This window comes from Lagenorhynchus albirostris, chromosome 2 (genome assembly GCF_949774975.1).
Source record: "Lagenorhynchus albirostris chromosome 2, mLagAlb1.1, whole genome shotgun sequence".
Taxonomy (NCBI): domain Eukaryota; kingdom Metazoa; phylum Chordata; class Mammalia; order Artiodactyla; family Delphinidae; genus Lagenorhynchus; species Lagenorhynchus albirostris.
The window spans coordinates 166,227,780-166,246,647 of record NC_083096.1 but is presented as its reverse complement, the minus strand read 5'-3'; the positions used below and the strand labels follow the sequence as shown (position 1 = coordinate 166,246,647).

The window sequence follows — 18,868 nt, the reverse complement described above, 5'->3', positions numbered from 1 at the left end:
CCCCCCCCAACTCTTGGTCCCTGGGAGGCAAATCACCCAAAAGACATGGGAGTGCCCACGATGTGCTGGGTCACGCATGGTCACTGGAAAGGTAGGGCCCTGCCCACATGGCACTATCATGGCTGGTTACCCATGAAGGACAGAAGTGGTGGTAGAGACCAGCCCCTCCCCGCACTCAGTCGTTTGGACCATCCCCTGGGAGGCAGCATGGCAAGAGATTGGGACTCAGATAGACCTGAGTGCCAGGGCTAAGGCTCCTCACTTTTATTTGATGATGATGATGATGATGATGTCCTTGCCTCACAGCTTGCGGGATCTTAGTTCCCCGATCAGGGATCGAACCTGGGCCCCAGCAGTGAAAACTAGGAGTCCTGACCTCTGGATCGCCAGAGAATTCCCAGGCTCCTCAATTTTAAAATGAGACAAACAAACCTCACGTCACTGCGTGGCTTGAGGACAAAATGAGACGGCATGAATCTCCCAGCACCAAGGCCAGCACAGAGTGGGTGCTCAGTACCTTTTAAATCCCCCCTGACATCCCAGACCTGGGAGGTGCACGTGCAGCGCCGCTGCTCCCCTGGGCTCGGGGTTCTTGTCTAGAGGCTTTGTCAGCTGCTGCCCTCTCGTGGGCAATGCACGCAAAGCCATCCACGGCCTCCCGGGGCCTTGATATAACGGAAGAGAGGCCCAGTGGAACCAAGGTTTCTGGGGACTTGAAAGAACTTCCTCAGACTCGACTCGCCTCTATTCCCAAGGCCATCCTCCAAGTGTTGTTCTCCGGAAAAACCACTCCTGTGGCCGGGGCAGGTCCCGCAGGGGAGAGCGGGTAACTCACAGCCGGTCTTGCCTTGTGCCTGGGAACCACCACCCCTGCCAACCCGGGTATTTCGTCTTCCCCACAACCCACAGAAGGGCCTCTTTGAATCCTCCTTATAGGCGAGGAAACTTTGGCCCCGCGGGTGAGGGTTTATGGCTGCACCACCTGTGTTGGCCTTAATCAGGTAGTTCCCATCCCTGATGAACTGGCAGTGGTGGCCTTCCAGCCGGACCATGAAGGGAATAGGGAGGGTTGAACTTCGGAGCTTTTGTTTCTAGATGACTGAAGACCTTTTAGCAAGCAGGTGGGATAAGGGTGGAGAGTGGGGTGCCCGGCGGCCGCTGGAGGACGGCAGTGCCCTTCTCTGGCCTCCCTCACATCTGTCAAGAAAGGTGGACACAGGCCTGGCGGCCCCGGAGCCCCTTCCCAGGGAAAGCTTCGGCTGTGCGGGTCCTCCCCACCCCGGCCCAGCCCCTCCTTCTCCCAGTCCTCCGCCTGGAAGTGCTCCCGGCTCCGCCAGGCAAGATGAGACGCGGAGGCCCGGTTTCGTTTTCGGAGACCAAGTACCAGAAGGAGGCACCGACTGGCAGGAAAGGGCCTGTGGAGCAGGGGTCCCGGCGCCCCCTTACGGACTCGTGCGCCCACTGAACCCGCTGTGCGCCGGACCCCGCGCCCCAGCCCGCCCCGCCCCGGCGCCCAGGCCCGCCCCCTGCCCCGCCCGCGCCCGCGCCGCCGCGGGTCAGCGTCCCCGGCCACCCGTCCGGAGCCGCCGCGAGCCGCCGCCATGGGCCGGGCCCGGCCGGGCGAGTGCGAGCCGTCCAGCCCCGGCCCCACCGCGGCGCCCGCGGCCCCGCCGCGCCGCACCCGCGCCCTGGCGCTGCTCGGAGCGCTCCTCGCCGCCGCCGCCGCTGCCGCCGCCGCCCGGGCCTTCGCTCGCCACGCCGAGGCCCAGGCGGCCGCGCGGCAGGTCCGAGCCGGCGGGGAGGGCGCGGCCGCCGGGAGACTCGGGTGGGCCGGGGCAGCAGTGGGGCTCGCAGAGGGACCGGGCTCCGAGGGGCGGGGGTCGGGTGGGGGCCGGAGGGCCGGGAAGGCGGCAGGGAAGTGATAGGAAAACGGGGCTCCAGGGGTCGGGCAGACTTGGAAGGACTGATGGGGGAGGTGAGAGGACTGGCCCAGTGTGAGGCAGGAGCTGGGACAGGCTGCAGGGGGACAGTGCAGACAAAGCGTAGAGCAAAGGTGGGACCCGAGCATCTGGACTGGCCAGCAGTGCTGGGACGGTGGGGAGGGGAGACCGGAGAGGACAATGGGTGGACCAAGAGGGTGACACGAGATGGGCGGGATGGGCCCAGATAGAAAGGGGGCACTTAGAGAGTGGACAGTGGATGAAGGCTCAGCGTGAAGCAGGGACCAGGAGGGATGGGAAGGGGGACTGGGGCCCTGGGGTGTGCAGAGGTGGCGTTTGGACAGATGGGCTGGGAGATGGGATGAGAGAACCCAGGAGGATGTGGCGGGAGCAGCTCCCTCCGCCCGTTTGGGATGCCAGTTGGGTGTACAACTGCTCAGCCCAGCCACCTCCTCCCGAGCAGGACTCGGCGCTGAAAGCCCTGGGGACAGAAGGCCTCTTCCTCTTTTCCTCTCTGGACACTGACGGGGACATGTACCTCAGCCCCGAGGAGTTCAAGCCCATTGCTGAGAAGCTGACAGGTACCGGGAGAAGCTGGGGACTAGGCAGGAGGGAGCCGGGGCACCGCCCTGGACTTCTTGGTCTGTGTCTTCTGTGTCTGCCCTGAACAGAAGGGCTGCCTGGAGTAGGGGGAGGATGGTGCGTCCTGGCAGCCCTGGGGTCCTCCCAGCTCTGACACTTTCCGGCTGGTGGTTTGGGCAAGCTGCTTCAACATGGGCACCCACACATACTCGCACACCCAAGCCTGTTCTCCTCACGTGTGACTAAAACTAGTTAACATTCCCTGACCACCTTCTCAGGACCAGACATGGCTTTAAGCGCCTCCTGTGAGTCATCTCTTTAATCATCACAGTGCCTGTGAGACGGACACTGTCCTGATCCTCACGTGCATAGTTTAGGAGACGGAGGCGCAGGAAGGGTCTCCAGCCTGCGCAGGCTGGAAAGGTGCAGAGCCAGGATTAGGGGCCTTCTGTCTTCAGGTCCTGCACCGGCTCATTTGAAGCTTAGAGAAAAATGTCTGCAAAGTGCCCACCATGCAGTAGGTAGTCAATAGACGGGAGCTATTACCATTACTGCTCAATATTAAACTGCTCGGGAGCTGTCAGATTCCTATCCCACCTTGTTACCCATTGTTGCCTGGTTGTAATCAGTGATTTTTATTGTAAAGATGAGGGGCCGAAGCATTCTAATGAATTATAAAATGCCTCTCTCACTGCTCCATCACCACCCTAACCTCTGTGTCCATATCTTGGGACGTTTCTTGAACTTATGAACTTGGGCATCTACTTGTTACCCAAATTGCCTGGTGTAAGTAGGTCAATAGATGGGAAAGACTAGAAAGAGACACGGGCTGCTCTCAGGCAGGTAAGCGCCAAAGGACCGTGATGGGCTTTCTGTGTCTCAGGATGGGTCAGGTAGGTCAGCCACGTGCTGACCCGCTGGCCTTTGGTCACTGCCGGAGGAGGAGGGTCAGATGAAAAATGCTAATTTGCTGGAGCGGATGTGTCAGTGCCTCCCAGGGGCAGTCAGTACTGTCATGAAAGCAGATGGGCAGATACACAGCTCAGCCCTGTGTGGATTTGCTTTGACTTCTTATTTTGCACACACTTCTCCGAGCAGCCACACAGCCACCTCCTTGTCCTTTTTTATGGCCAGAGAGCAAGAGTTCCCTCACGATGACGTGTTGGCCAAGCTTGCTGGGCTTGCGGGTGCTTTTAATTTTTTCACGCAAATCTTTTTCTCCATCAGGGGGAAAAGAGTCTCTCCCTCAGTTACCTCCTAGGCCACTGTGAGTGCAAAACGGGACCAAGTTTCTGGGAGAACAAAAAACAAAACCAGAGAAACACCAAATCTAAGCAGGAAGTAGAGGCAAAGAGTCCTCTCTAGTTGGTACAGTTGTGTGCGTTTAACTTTCTGCTTTATACCTTAAAAGTTTTACAAGTTGTCAGTAGTGAGCAAATTTTACTTGTAAGTCAGGAAATAAACCTTTTTATTAAAAAACCAAAGAGCCATAAAATGCTGGGCGTCATTCATAATTACCTGTGACAACAGTTACGTAATTGGATAAGCAAGCCAGCCGGTATAACGCTGCACATTCCCGTTGTTCCCTTCCCCGGAGGTTTCCAGGTTGCTGTTCTGAAATTTTGTTGCCTTGACTTACAAATGCAGAAGTAGCCATGGTTCTTAAGAACAGGGCTTTGCATCCGGAGCCCCTGGGGAGCGTTCATCGGGAGCACGTTTTCCAGATTCTAGCCCCTGATGACTCTGACTCAGTAGGTCTGAGGGAGGTCCTGGGCATCGGTAGTTTAAAAAGGCATCCTGGTGATTCTGATGCTTCCTGGTTAAGAATGCACCCATTTTAATGCACCCATTCAGTCTGTCAGTCCAGGCTGTCAACAAATGCCAGGCGTGGTCTCTACCAGCAAGAGAGCAGTTGTAACAGGACCCACCCATGCTTCGTCCCATTATCTGTGTCGTGGGACCCTGCCCTGCTGTTAGGCACCCCTTCTGCAGTAGGCATCATGCCTCCCTTAAAGCCTTCATCGTGACTCCCTCCACCCTTGAAAGACTACAGACTTGGCAGGTCTCTGAGCAGGAAGAGATCTGACAAATCAAGTTCAGCCACTGCCAGTCCAGCCCCTCGTACTGATGGGGAAATGGGCCACCCAGGAAACAGGGAGAAGCAGGTGTCCTCACTTCTGGACCAGTGCTCTTTCTGGGACACCAAAGATGACCTGATTCCACGTCCCCTGACCTCTCTGAGCAGCCTTTGCTCTCCATGAGACCCTCATGACGGGACAGGCACGGGAGCATGGGCTCCATCTCTAATGTGGGAAAACCGGAGAGGATGAGTGATTTGCCCCAAATTGTCCAGGAAATGGAGCCAACCTCACCCCCGAGCTGGGCTGAGGGAAGGGGGACAGTGAGAATGGCCTTTCTGCAGCCAGCCTGGCCTGGTGGAAAGAGCACACATTAGAGTCAGAATTAGGTTTGAGCCCTAGCCCTGTGGATCCCCAACCATGAAACCACCGGTAATAGCAATACAGCTGACATTTATTACGGGTTTACTCTGTACCAGGCCTGGATTATCTCATTTAATCCTCATAACAAGCCACTGGGCCGACCATCACACAAGCTGGTGAGGAGTGGGGCTAGGATTTGAACCCAGGTCGTCTGGTTCCTAAGCCTTTGAGGAAACTTTTGAGATCTTAATGCCCCCGCAAGAAGGTTGTGGTTGATTGTAGGTTTAGAGTAAAACAGGCCTGGATTTGAATCCTGATTCACACACTACCTAGCTGTGTGTCCTTGGGGAAGTGACTTCACCTCTCTGAGCCCCCAGTTTCTCATTTGTAAAATGGAATTGATAATACTGCCTTCACAGGGTTACTGTGAAACTAAAATGTGATATACATTGGAGAAAATGTGTATGTGTGATATACCATGTGGTATACATATGTACACATTATATATCATACATATACAATTTGTGTATGTTTGATAAACGATGTGATCTATATTGTTACTTTGTTGATTGTTACCTGTTACAGCCCCACCCCCACCCCCATCCCTGCCAGGCCCGGCTCCCTTAATCACTGGCCAGTGTGGACATCCTGAGAGAAGTGAGGCCCTGCCATCTAAGGCAGGACCCCTCTCCAGCGACCTGTATCTCACAGGGTCAACTCCTTCGGCCAGCTATGAGGAGGAGGATCTGCCCCCTGACCCCAGCGAGGAGACACTCACCATAGAAGCCCGTTTCCAGCCTCTGCTGCCAGAGTCCATGACCAAGAGCAAAGATGGGTTCCTAGGGGTAAGTTGGGGCAGGGGGTCCCCCACAGGCGGAACCAGGGACAGAGGGACCATCTGTGTGCGCTCACCTCCTGAGAATGGGTCTGTGCTCTGCTCATCTTTCCTTCTTTCTGTCTTTCCTCCCATCTTTTATCAGCACCCTCTGTGCACCCAGTGCGCCAGGCCCTGGGGGTCCAGAAGTGGGTGCGATGCTGTCCCTGCTGTCCAGGCACACAGTCTGGTAGGGGAGGTAGGAGGGATAGGCATGAGCCTCTGACCCAGAGTGGGGATCTGGGTGGCCTCCCGGAGGGAATGACATTTGACAGTGACTGCAGGGGACGAGGCCTCAGCCCGCTGTCAGCAGGGGTGGGAGAAGGATCCGGCTGGAGGAAACAGCAAGTGCAGAGACCGAGCGGATGCAGCCGCAGCCCTTGTAATCATTACTTGCTGCAAGTCAGTCTTTCCCCCCAGGCTGTGAGTTTCCTCAGGGCAAGGCCGGTGACTCACACATTTGTGCCTCCCCAGGCCCCTAGCAGAGTGCCTGGAGCCTGACAGGTGCTCCATTGAGCCCCGATGAACCCGGACCTGAGGTTCAACCCCTGGCAACGGCTGTAGGGTGGGATGACCCTGACAGTGCCATCCTAACCCGCCCTGTGGTTAGGACCCGAGGCCCTGTGGACAGGGTCTCAATCCCTCCCAGGCCCTGCCCGCCTTTCCCGCTGTCTCCCCTGCGCTCTCCTCTCAGCTTTGCGCTACTCCAGATGTCCGGGCTTTCTTCCAGCTGAGAGCCTTCTCATATGCTGGTCCCTCAGCCAGGAACAACCTTCCCTCTTTGCCTCACTCACAGCCACTCAGCTTTTACAGCTCAGCTGAACTGTCATTTCAGCAGGAGATGCCAGGCAGGCCACTGAGGGCACAGAGAAGGGGTGGCTGGACCCAGGGCACGGGGGACACGTGCGGGGGCATCCTGGTCAGTGGGGCTGGAAGAGAAGTTGCCAGATGGCAAAGGGCCTCAGCTGCCTAACTTTGGCCTCCGTTCTGCAGCAGCAAAATACCATAGCAGATTTTGAAAGAGGAGAATTCTCTCATCAGATCTGGGCTCTCCAAACTGGCAGCTGGGGAGAAAAGGGAGGCAAGAAGACCAGTTCCCAGGAGGGAGGGAGAGACAGGTGGGGGGAGGCCATGGTGATGGAGAGGAAAGGCAGCCCGGGGAATGCTGGGAAAGGAAGAAAGGTAGGGTGTGGCTACTAATGGAAAGGGAGGGAGGGGGAGTTGAGGTGACTCGGGCTTCTGGCTGGTGGCCAGGTGCATGGGGCCCATTGCCCGATGGGGGTTGGAGGTCTGGTAGGGAGGGTATGAGGTCAGTTTGGACTGTTGAAGTTGAGTTCCCTGAGAGATGTCCAGGGGGAGAGTCCAGTAAGATCTGGGTGGAGAAAGGCCTGGCATTGATGGGCTGAAGTGATGTCTGAGCAGATGAGTCCCTCCTACAGGGCAGAGAGAACAGGGTGGGGCAGGTGCAGGGGGCCCACCTGCACGTACAGGGGAGATGGGTCCGGAGCAGCACCCCAGCCCTGCGTCCCTAGCTCAGCCCCCTATTGTGGGCCGCTCCGCTAGGAGCTCGCCAGCCTGTGAACAGGACGCAGCAGGCGGGCAGGCTCTGCCTGGCGCCGCAAGCCAGCCCCGCTTTGAGAGCTTGCCTGTGAAACCCCTCTCCTCCCACCTCAGCTTCCCACTGAGCCCGGGTCCCATCACCAGGGAGGTCAAAGGTGGGGCAGCTCCCTGGTGGCTGAGCACCCTGAGGGGTGCCAGGCACTCACTGTCCTGGTGGCCACTGATGGTGGCCCAGAAAGGCAGGGAGGAGCTAATGAAGGTGCAGCTTTGACCAGGGGACCTGCATGCTCCAAGGTTCCGCCTCTGCTCCAGGCAGATGTGCAGAGAGGCCTGCAGAGCGTCTGACCCTCATTCTCTCCCACCCTTCAGCTCATCAGATAGCAGTGGGGTGGATTACTGATGAGGAAATGGCTCAGGGAAGGCCTTTTGCCAGGGGTGCCCAGCCAGCGTGGCCCAGGCTATAATTGAAGCAGGGTGCTCTCTGGGGGTGCCCTTCCTTCCCCTTCTCTGTGGTCTCATCCTGCTCTTGGCCCTAGAGGTTTCACCCAAAGGTGGCTGCCACCTCCCTCCGCAGACTTAACTCCAAACCTAAACTCTGACTCGTCAGCGGGACATTAGCTGCAGGGAGGAGACTTGGTGGGGGGATTAGAGAGCAGAAGGCAAGGCCAGTGGACGGAGAGGAAGCCCAGGGCAGGGCGGGGCACCCAGGGTTGGTCTGCTGGCTTATGTACAAGAGGCAGGCAGGACTGTGTGAGGCCCGGGACCTGGGCTTGGAGAGGGAGGGAAGAGGCCGTGAGAAGCCCCCTCACAGAGCCCCCTGTTCCAGTCCTGGGGGGCCCCTCCAGCTGCCTCTGCTCCCCTGCCCTCGAGCGAGCTGTTGCGGCCTGGGCTGGACCTGAGGGGCCGCAGGGGCACCGCTTCTCTGGGCCAGGGACCGGGGAAGGTGAGATGAGCCTCAGCTCTGGCAGGAGAGTGCCAGGCTTGTGGCCGTGAGCAGGCAGGAGCCTCCCGGGTCCCTCTGCTTCCTGGGCTTGTGGGTTGGCTCAGGGCTCGAGGAGACCTCCGCACACGCCTGGGATGTTCTCAGTGCCCCAGAGCTTCGACTTTCCTCTGCCCCAGGTCTCCCGCCTGGCCCTGTCCGGCCTCCGCAACTGGACGACCGCAGCCTCGCCAAGCGCGGTGTTTGCCGCCCGCCACTTCCGGCCCTTTCTTCCCCCTCGGGGCCATGCAGAGCTAGGCGAGCCCTGGTGGATCATCCCCAGTGAGCTGAGCGTCTTCACCGGCTATCTGTCCAACAACCGCTTCTACCCACCGCCCCCCAAGGGCAAGGAGGTGAGGGTAGCCCGTGGCAAGCCCCGGGGCCCTGCCCCCCAGCCCCAGCACGGCCCCTCCCCATCGGCAACTGGACCCCCGGGGCCACGCCTACCCCACCTGCTCTCTGGCCTGCCTCTGGCCCCGCCCCCACCTGGGCCCCAGGTCCAGAGCTGACCCTCACCCAGGGGAGCTGGGCCCAGCAAGCCAGCCCAGGTCCCACTGCCCTCCCCCCAGGTCATCATCCACCGGCTCCTGAGCATGTTCCACCCTCGGCCCTTCGTGAAGACCCGCTTTGCCCCTCAGGGGGCCGTCGCCTGCCTGACCGCCACCAGCGACTTCTACTACACCGTGATGTTCCGGTGAGGGGTCCTGGCAGCCCCATCCTTGCCTCCCACCTGGGCCTGGGACTCCAGGGAAGCACAGATGGGTTGAGCACCAGGAGGCAGGGCCTGACTCAAAGCCCCCAGCTCCACCACTTACCACCCTGTGGTCCCGGGCAAGCAGCCTTGGCTCTCTGAGCCTCACTTTCCTCATTGTGCATCAGGGCGGTGGTGACTTCCTCCAGGAGGAAGAGAAAAGGTGTTGAATGTGCTTAGCATGGGGTTGTTGGCCATGATTGTCATCCACACAGAAGGGGGTGCGTAAGAGCTGTGACACCAGGTCACACACACCCTGGAGGGCTCAGAGGAGACTTGGGCAAGGCTTCCGGGGAAGGCAGCACGTGAACTGGGCCCTGAAGGATGGGCAGCACTTGGAGGGCATCCCTTCTGCCTGCCCCACACACTTCTTCCTCCCCCGCCCAGCCCTTTGCCCCGCACAGAGTCTGGCCAAGAGTTCCAGGCTTTGGGGCAGAAGTGAGAGGGCAGGTGGGCAGGCTCTGCTCAGCAGGGAACCTGCTCCCAGCCGGACCCTTTCCCTCCAGCATCCATGCAGAGTTCCAGCTCAGCGAGCCGCCCGACTTCCCCTTCTGGTTCTCACCCGGCCAGTTCACGGGCCACATCATCCTCTCCAAAGACGCCACCCACGTCCGTGACTTCCGGCTCTTCGTGCCCAACCACAGGTGAGAGCCTTGGCCTCGGCCCCGGCACCCTGCTCCCGTTTGCCCCTCACCAGCTCCAGGAGCTCAGATGCAGGGGCCCAGAGGCCCCCGCAGTCTCTCCCCAGAGCTACTTCTCTTGGGAGGGGCCTAGAGCTGACCCAGGAGGAGGTAGCTTGAGGTGGGCTGAAGGGGGTCATTCCATCGTCTGATAGGCGCGTCCCAGGTGCTCTGTGGGCCTGGCCTCCCAGCTCAGTGCTGGGACCCAACGCAGCGGCCGACAGCCCCTCCCTGAAGATGGAACTGCCCCCCCCCCACCCGCCCCATACTGTTGACAGACCTCCAACAGACCCGTAACCACAGCCTGCTCACGCCACCCTAGGCGAAGGCCAGCAGGTGGGGAGGGACCCAGCTGGTCAGGGTCCAGGAAGGCCTCCCAAAGGAAGGGACGTCTGTGCAGCGACCTGGGGGCTGAGGAAAGTTTAGCCAGGCAGAGGGAAGGGCACATACAAAGGCCTAAGCAGCAGGCCCTCCACGCCTGCAGTTGCTACCACAGACCCTGGGGGGCCAGGGGGCGGCTCCTGGGAGGGCTCAATGGCAGTCACCTGCCTGCTTGCCTGCCTGACCGCTCAGGGGCGGCCTCTTGGCAGGGAAGCAGGGGACGCAGAGAGTCTTTCCAGATTCCTCCCTGATAGCACGCAGCCACTTAGTGAACCTGAGTGACTCTGTGCAGGGACAAGACCTGGGCTGAGAGATGAGGGGCCCAGAGCGAAGTCTCAGCCGTGGCACCCGTGGCTGTGGGCAAGGCCCTGGACCCCTCCAGGCCTCAGTTTCCTCATCTGCTAGATGGGAGACTGCCTCCTGGCCAGGAGTGAGGGGGTCATTGGGACAGCCTGGGAAGAGAAAGTTGCCCCCAGGACCAGGAGCGGTTTCCTCTCAGTCCCCCGAGGGAGGGAGCACCCTGGGCCCACGGGGAAAATGAGGAGGAAGGACGAGCTCTCCTCCTTCCTCGCTCATCGGGCAAGCCCCTGTGCTGCAGGGGCTCAGCTCAGGGTTGGAGGTGGGGTCCTGGACTGAATGAAACAGAAGGAGGGGGCAACTGCTCCTGGGCCTGTGTCTCAGGCCTAGACCACGAGACTGCTGACCGGCTCTGAGGGCACCCAGCTCACCCTGACTGCTTCACCTGCCCAAGGTGGTTGGTTGTCTGTCCTGGGGCGCCCCCATGTGGCGGATCTGCAGGTTGCAATGCTCAGGCCAGACTTCCCGCTGGGGGAGGCACTGATGAGTGCTGCCTCAAAGAGTCATGGATCGTGGACAGTGCATGAGCCATGGGTGTGGAAGCCCTTCGTGAACTGTAAAGGGCTGGGCCAGTGGAGGGTGGTATGGTCACAGTGCCTTCCAAAGAGGCGGCCTGGGGAGAGGAAAGGGCCCAGGCTCTGCCGTCAGAACTCCAGTGGCTCTGGGACCTTGGGTTCACCCTGCCAAGTCTCAGCATCCTCATCTATAAAATAGGGTCAGCTGCATGCTTTCAGTGAGATAAAGTCCGACATCTGGTTAATGGGCCTTGATGACGGTGGTGTTCTGCCCTGGCCACCCTCTCACCTGTCCCCAGGTCTCTGAATGTGGACATGGAGTGGCTGTACGGGGCCAGCGAGAGCAGCAACATGGAGGTGGACATCGGCTACATACCCCAGGTGAGTGCACAGGGGGTCCCTACCCAGGTAGGAAGGTGGTGCTCAGCCTGGCTGCAGGGAGGCCCAGCTGGCTAGGAGCCTTGGGGCAGTGAAAGACAGAGCTCCTGCAGGCTGAAGCCACTGTCCCCAAAGCAGGATCCTAGGAAGCCACCTGTTCTTCCTAGCCAGCATCTGCCATGGGTCCTCAGATGGCTTCACACTGGCTGGACACTGGCTCTGTCCTGGACTCACTGCACAGCCTTGACCAGGCCCTTCCCTTCCCTGGGCCTGTCTCCCCACCTCTGCAATGAGTGGCGTATCTTTGAGGGTCTCTCGGGGCCCCTGGAGGACTCAGGCCCCTCACTGAGACGTCCCTCAGTGACATCATCCCTCACTGACCTCTGGCCTAGATGGAGCTGGAGGCCACGGGCCCCTCAGTGCCCTCTGTGATCCTGGACGAGGATGGCAACATGATCGACAGCCGCCTGCCCTCAGGGGAGCCCCTCCAGTTTGTGTTTGAGGAGATCACGTGGCAGCAGGAGCTGAGCTGGGAGGAGGCCGCCCGGCGCCTGGAGGTGGCCATGTACCCCTTCAAGAAGGTGAGGCCAGACGGGGTAAGGGGCGGGGTTGGGATCCCCGGGGCTGGGTCCGGAGCTGTGGGAGCAGCAGGTGGGCACTGGGCGTGGGATGCCGTGCAGGGCTTGCTGCTGAGGCTGCCTCCCTGTGGGGTCCAGCCTGGGCCGGGGAGCCTCCCCTTTGCCCTTTAGAACTTGGAGGAGGCATCCCCTGGCTCAGCATCACCCCTTCACACAGACACACAGACACACGCAAACACACACTGCAAACATACACGCATATGTACACACACACGTATATACACTACAGACACACACTACATGCACATCACACACTCAGCCCCTGAATGGGACCCTGGCGGCACACAGTAGCTTTTCTCTGTCTCGACTTGGCCCCAGGTCACCTACCTGCCGTTCACCAAGGCCTTTGAGCGAGCCAAGGCCGAGAACAAGCTGGTGCACTCAGTTCTGCTGTGGGGGGCTCTGGACGACCAGTCCTGCTGAGGTGAGGGAGACCCTTCCAGTCTGAGGGGAGAAAGGGGGGCAGACTTCATACCTTGTGGGTGCAGGAGGCCCTGAGACCAATGGCGCTCTCCTGTCGCAGTATGAGGGACTCAGGGACGACATGGGGCGGGGTGTGGGGTGAGGGCTTGCAGGCTTCTGTGCTAAGCCCAGAGGAAGCTGCTGGACACAATAGAAAGAGCCCAGCTCAGCCACTTTCAGCCTGGAGACCTTGGCCAAGTGACTCCTTCCCTGAGCCTCAGTTTTCTGAGCAGTAAGAGGGTAACGTACTTAGCTCCCAGAGTTGTAAAAACAGACGTGAAGGTGCCTGTACTCTGTGCAGTGTTGCACACGAGTGAGAGAAGGTAGTGCCAGAGTCTGGGCTGCATTCACTTATTCAGAAAATTCAACAAAGACCCGCTGGTGCCAAGTTCTTTGGGTGCCTGACATTGGGTACAAAGATGAGCAAACAATGGCCCTGCCCACATGCAGCCAATCGACAAACATCCTGGGCACCTCCCGTGCCGAGCCATAGGCTAGGTGTTGGGCACCTTGCACTGAGGAAGTCAGAATCAGCCCCAGTCCTCAGGGAGCACACAGTGTGTGCAGAAGGCAGATGGTGAATGAACAAGTACAAGCGTGGTGAATTTACACAAGGCATGGTCCCGAGTGGCACGAGAGTGTGTAACGGGGGGTGGCGGGGTCAGGGGAGGCTTCTTCAGAGAAAGTGACACATAACCTGAGAGTTCAAAGGATGAGGAGGATGAGTTTTCCAAGTGACAGAGGAAGTGTTTTAGGTAGAAGAATTGTCTGTGCAAAGGCCCTGGGACACAGGTTAGTGGATTTAAGAAGCTGTCACTGTCCAGAAGCCCCTGGGCCAGGCAGACCCCCAGCCAAGTCTCAGCCCAGGATGCCAGTATGTTACTGAAGTTAGTTACAGCTGCCATTTATTCCTCACCTCCTCTGTGGTAGATGCTTTGAATCTGTTTTTTCACCTGGCTGTACTGACTGTTCTACAGTTGATGAGGTTTACTGCTGGTAGAAAACCCAGTGAGACATGCAGGGTGCCTCACCCACCTGGCCTTGCCTCTCCTGGAACAGGTTCAGGGCGGACTCTCCGGGAAACTGTCCTGGAAAGTTCGCCCATCCTCACCCTCCTCAACGAGAGCTTCATCAGCACCTGGTCCCTAGTGAAGGAACTGGAGGACCTGCAGGTGAGTGGCAGGCGGGCAGGAAAAGCCCCATGGCAGCCCCTGGGACAGTGCTGGGAGCCGAGGTGTCAGGAGTGTGCCCAACTGTCCCCATAGAACAACCAGGAGAACCCATCCCACCAGAAGCTGGCCAGCCTGCACCTGGAGAAGTACAGCTTCCCCGTGGAGATGATGATCTGCCTGCCCAATGGCACCGTGGTAGGTCCCCCACCACTCATCCCTGGCCCCGGGCCAGGCACCATGGGGCAGAGGAAGCGGCAAACAAGGGGCACGGCTTACAGACCTCATCAGGCTCCAGGTCTGGCTCTACCACTTCCTGGCTGGCGTCTTAGCCAATCCGAGCCTCAGTTATCCCCTGATGTCCCCTCGGCCTGCCTCGTGCAGGTGTCGGGACGCTCCCTCAGAAAGGGAACCTCAACAGCACTTTGGGGACCTGGCAGCAGTGGGCATGGTCTAGCAGCAGAGCGGACAGGAACGTGACCTGGAAGGGAAGGCTCACCTCAGACCATTGCGGCCAGTCCTGGGATGGAAGGGAGGGAGGGACGGACAGGCGTCGTGACAGGCAGAGAGGACCTGGGGACGCCCCAGGCTGAGCCAGGCTTCAAGACCCTATCTCTCCCTAAGGGCCCCTTACACAGCACTCACATCGTTGCGTTGGGTTCTCACGGGAGCTTTGGGAGATAGATGAGCACGAATGCTGATCTCACAAACAAGGAAACTGAGGCTCAGAAAGGTTCAGAGACTTGGCAAAAGCTGCATAATTAAGAAGTACAGCTGCCGGGAATTCCCTGCGGTCCAGCGGTTAAGACTTGGCGCCTTCACTGCTGCGGGCCTGGGTTCAGTCCCTGGTGGGGGAATTAAGATTCCACAAGCCGTGTAGCGCAGCCAAAAAAAAAAAAAAAAAGAAAGAAATAAAGAAAATAAAAAGAAATGGAGCTGACTTTCCAAACAGGCGCCCGCCTGTGAGCCTCAGTATCACCTGCTCTTCTGAGCAGAGCTGCCCCTTATCCTTTAAGTCCCAGGGAGTGGTTAGTGTGGGACTGAGGGATGGAAGCGGTGGGGAGCAGTGCAGGAGCAAGAGCTGGGGCTGGCCTGGAATGGGGGCATCCGGTGAGGGCTTGGTGGCGAGGAGGAGGGTGCCAGCCAAGGGCCTTCTGTCTGAAGTTCAGAGGAGGAAAGGCCCGGGGGAGCCGGCCAGCTCACACCCGTACACAGGCGCCCATTGTGGTGGACTCGGCCCAGCCAGGGGTGGCGAAGCTGGGCGGACAGGACTCTGCCTGGGCTGCGGGTGGCCTGTGCTCTCCCACTCGCTCGATTTGTTTGTTCGTTTACCGGGTACCTGCCCTTAAGGTGCCCCTACCTGGAACGGGAGGCAGATGGGGACACAGGCGTGTGGGCGTTTCGACAGAAGTGAGTGCGGAGTTCAGGGCTTCTGGGAACAGAGGAGAGAGGTCATGGGGCCGGAGGCAGGGGAGGGAAAGGTGATGCCGGAAGGCATTAGGTTTCACCTGGTGGGCGAGGTGTGGAGCCCTGGAGTCAGAGGGCCCTGTGAGCAGAGGAGGAGGGGGAACGGGTTGCTGTCCGGCATCAGCCTGCTGTCCGCCATCCGCCTCAGCGAGAACAGTTGAGGACGCGGGGGCACTGAGCCCCGCTGGGCCCCCGCTCTCCTCACCCCACCCTTCTCCCAGGTCCACCACATCAACGCCAACTACTTCTTGGACATCACCTCTGTGAAGCCTGAGGACATCGAGAACAATGTCTTCAGCTTCTCATCCACCTTTGAAGACCCGTCCACAGCCACCTACATGCAGTTCCTGAAGGAGGGCCTCCGGCGCGGCCTGCCCCTCCTCCAGGCCTAGTGCGCCTGCTGGGCAGTGAAAAGCCTACTGGACGGGGAGCTGGACAGGCCCCTCTGCCCCGGAGCCAGAGCAGCCCTCGCACATTTCACCTTCCACCTCTCAGGCTGCCCGTGGGGTCTGCGGCCATCCGAGCTTTGCCTCAGTGAAGGGGGGACAGGGGGTCCTCGGCTGACCAGGTGGATGAACCTCGAGCTCCAGCTGCCACCATCAGCCTTTTACTACCCACCTGGCTCCGGAAGCCGCTTGGGACCCCAGAAGAGGGCCCGGGGTCATCTCCCTGGACCTCACTCACTCAGGCACATAGTCCCGGCCCTTGCAGGGCGAGTAGTAGGGAAGAGTGGGTGCTGGGAAGACAGGGCCACCCCTCTCTCCTTACCTTCACCCCGTCCCAAAGGAAACATCAGGAAGCCCTGGCCTGAGGGTGTGGGCAGGCTGCCAGGGAAGCACTCCTGTTTCTCTGGAGCCTTCTTCCTCGCATAGCCCTGACTGCCCTCCTGTGCTTGGTGTCCCCAGTGGAGTCAGTCTCAGCTGGAGACAGCCTTCTGGAAGCTCTGGGTAGGACCCTCCTTCAGAAGCGGAAATCGTACTGTACCCCTGCTGCTGCCCAGACCACTCAATCCAGCCTAACAAGAGGACCCCGCAGCCTATTTCAGGACTTACTGGAAGCCAGCTCTCTAGGGAGGTTTACCATGAAGTAAGCTTCTGCCCTGGGCAAGGAGTCCGCTGGGGCCCAGGGCCATGGCACCCCTACCGCCTACCCCAGCACAGGCCACGGCGGGACTGCTGGAGCCAGCGTCCCTGTAACACCTCCTGCCCCTCAGACCTCCGCTCCACGGAAGTGTATCCCAGTCAGAGAACACAGCGTCCCCCAGAGCTGGCTGTCCCAGCCATCAGGCAGCCCAGACCAGCCCGTCCACCACTGGGTGGCCACTGACTCTCCTTGGCCTCTCTTAGGGCCTTGGTCCACATCCTGAGCCACTGACCACGGCCAGTCTCTTTTTTATACACGCAGGAAAAGTGTTTTTATGTGAACTTTCTCACAGTTTATATGTATTTTTGATAGCCCCGGCACTGAGGAGAAAGGAGGGGGCAGTGGTACCCCCCAGCAGCTGCCCCATGATGGCTGGATCTGAAAGCCTAGGTGGATCCAGCTTGATGTCTTTGCAGTTGCTGCTGTGGGTAGAAACACCCCTCTCTTCCTTCTCCTCTTCCAACTGTTTAAAAATAGTCCTCAGAGGGTCAGTATACCCCCTGCTCTATCCTTGTCCTCCGCTCAGGCCCGTGAGGGGCCCTTGGGCTTTCCTAAAGCCCCCTCCGCCGCCCACCCCTGCCCTCGCTTATGCCCCCTCCGCCACCCCACAGGGGGACTCCCTCCTGATCATGGAAGAGGAAGGAAGGCAAACATTTCCTCAGATGCGCTCCCAGGCCTCCCACCTGTCACTGGAGCTTCCACACTGAGTCTTCCTCACAGACTGTCATGTTCTCAGTGTTGTATCAAGTATCGTAATAATGGCCAGTTACCAAGAGCTTTCTCTACCTAAAGCACTTGGTTAAGGTCACATGCATTTCCTCATTTAATCCTCACAACAGACGTGAGGCAGATATTAACCATTCCCATTTTGCAGATGAAGGAATTGGGTCTCAGGAAAGTGAAGTGACTTGCCCGAGGTCACTCAGTGGTAGGGTTGAGATTCAGCCTGTGTCTTGATGTTGGAGTGTTTTGTCTTGCACTACACATGCCACCCCCCACCCCGTCCCCTCTCTCCCATGTCTGTTTTCACTGAGGTGAGAAACAAAGCCTTTCAAACCAGAATGTCTTATTCCTCTCTGTTCTCCAGAGCAAATGAGGCGTGAGCCAACAAGCTCAGCCCAGTTCTTTGTGTCCCTTCTGGAAGGCGGTGCTTCCATGCGGCTTACAGGGAGGGAGGGCACCGAGCCTGTCTCAGTGCTTCCAGGCACGGGTGGCAGTAGCCTGTCCCATGAGCCACCTAGTGTCAGCGGGCTCAGCCCTCCCACCTAGCAGGCTTTTCCCCTCACTCTGGTCTGGGAAGGCCGGTGGCGTGATGAGCGACACGTACCCGTGAAAGGTAAAGCATGCTTGGGCTTTCTGCATCCTCACCTGATGCCTCTGCCTCACCCCCCACCTGAGCCCTGAGGCTCATGGTGGGGGAGGGCCCCAGCTGCCCTCTTTTGTCACCCCTCTGCCACTTCCCTCCCCTGTCCCCAGTGTGTCCTATAATAAAATTGGAGATTAGGGTGGTTCTAAGTGCCTTTCCTTTGAGCTGGATGTTCAGTTCTGTCCTCGGTCTCATTCCTCTGCCGGGATTGGCTTGGCAGGTGGGCAAGGGAGCATGGCTGGAATGCCTTTGGGGACTATCTTATTTGTCACCAGAAGGCTTGAGTGATTTGCTTAAAATAAATTTGTGATAGACCTAGAGGAAGAACTTACTATTTTTAGAATCTGGTGCTCTGTGTTGAGAAAGATTCTGAATTTAAACCCATCATCTTAGAAGCAGGGCCTGAGACAGGCATTAGGTAAATTTCTTTGAGGGTGTGAACTTCAGGAAAAACCTGTAAAAGAAGGATTGAAGCAGAAGGGGGAAAGGAAGAACCTTGAGCAGGGGTAGAGTCTCAAAGCCAAGCCTTGGCCAGATCGCAGGAGCAGGGCTCTAGAGCACAACCCACACTGCCAAGTTGAACTGGCCTCTTGTACCCTGTATCAGTCAGTCAGTGGTTTAGTGGGTAGGGTAACTTACCAGGTTAGGGCTTTCATTCTGCGAATGGGGCAGCTGTGAGTAGCCAACACAGCTGCTGGGGGATGGATTCACAGGTTGGGTAAAAGGGATCTTTGGGGAGAACCAAGGAAAGGCAACTAGAGTGGATTTGCAAGATCTGCCATTGCCCAGGATGGGAAAGCAATGATTAAAGCAACAATTTGTCATCCTGGAAAGAGGGCTGGACCTGAAAGTCAAATTTCATCATTTGAAATATGGTGGGGATCAGGGTGGACACAGTCTCTGACTAGGACCAGCTACATAGTTTGCAGGATCCAGTGCAAAATGAAAATGCAGGGCCCTGTTGAAGAAAACTATTTTGTTAATTTCAAGAGGTCAACAACAGGGCATTAAAGCAAGAACGAGTCAGTCTGAGCATGAGGCCTGTGTGACTGCACAGGTTCTCCCCGCCATGAAGCCCATCCGTCCCTGGCAGCTAGGACTTGCAAGCTTTGAGCCCGAAAAACTGCAGCCTGGGAGCCAGGCACAGCCACGTGCTGAAGTCAGAGGAGGGCATGTGACCCAGGC

The 18,868-nt window shown here is 58.6% G+C and overlaps 1 protein-coding gene across 2 annotated transcripts; it reads left to right on the top strand.

Moving 5' to 3' along the window:
• The first annotated feature begins 1,601 nt into the window (after positions 1–1,601).
• Positions 1,602–17,832, top strand: SELENON (selenoprotein N). 2 transcript variants are annotated; one of them, XM_060141010.1, is made up of 12 exons: positions 1,602–1,784; positions 2,404–2,521; positions 5,675–5,808; positions 8,517–8,729; positions 8,946–9,070; positions 9,634–9,771; positions 11,360–11,441; positions 11,831–12,019; positions 12,395–12,500; positions 13,598–13,710; positions 13,804–13,905; positions 15,396–17,832. In XM_060141010.1, exons 1-12 carry the CDS (start codon positions 1,602–1,604, stop codon positions 15,564–15,566), a joined length of 1,674 nt encoding a protein of 557 aa, XP_059996993.1. In that variant the 3' UTR covers positions 15,567–17,832. The 2 variants fall into 2 exon arrangements, with proteins under 2 accessions (XP_059996993.1, XP_059996991.1); XM_060141008.1 differs by lacking the exon at positions 1,602–1,784 and having other exon boundaries at positions 1,976–2,521.
• Positions 17,833–18,868: the final 1,036 nt, after the last annotated feature.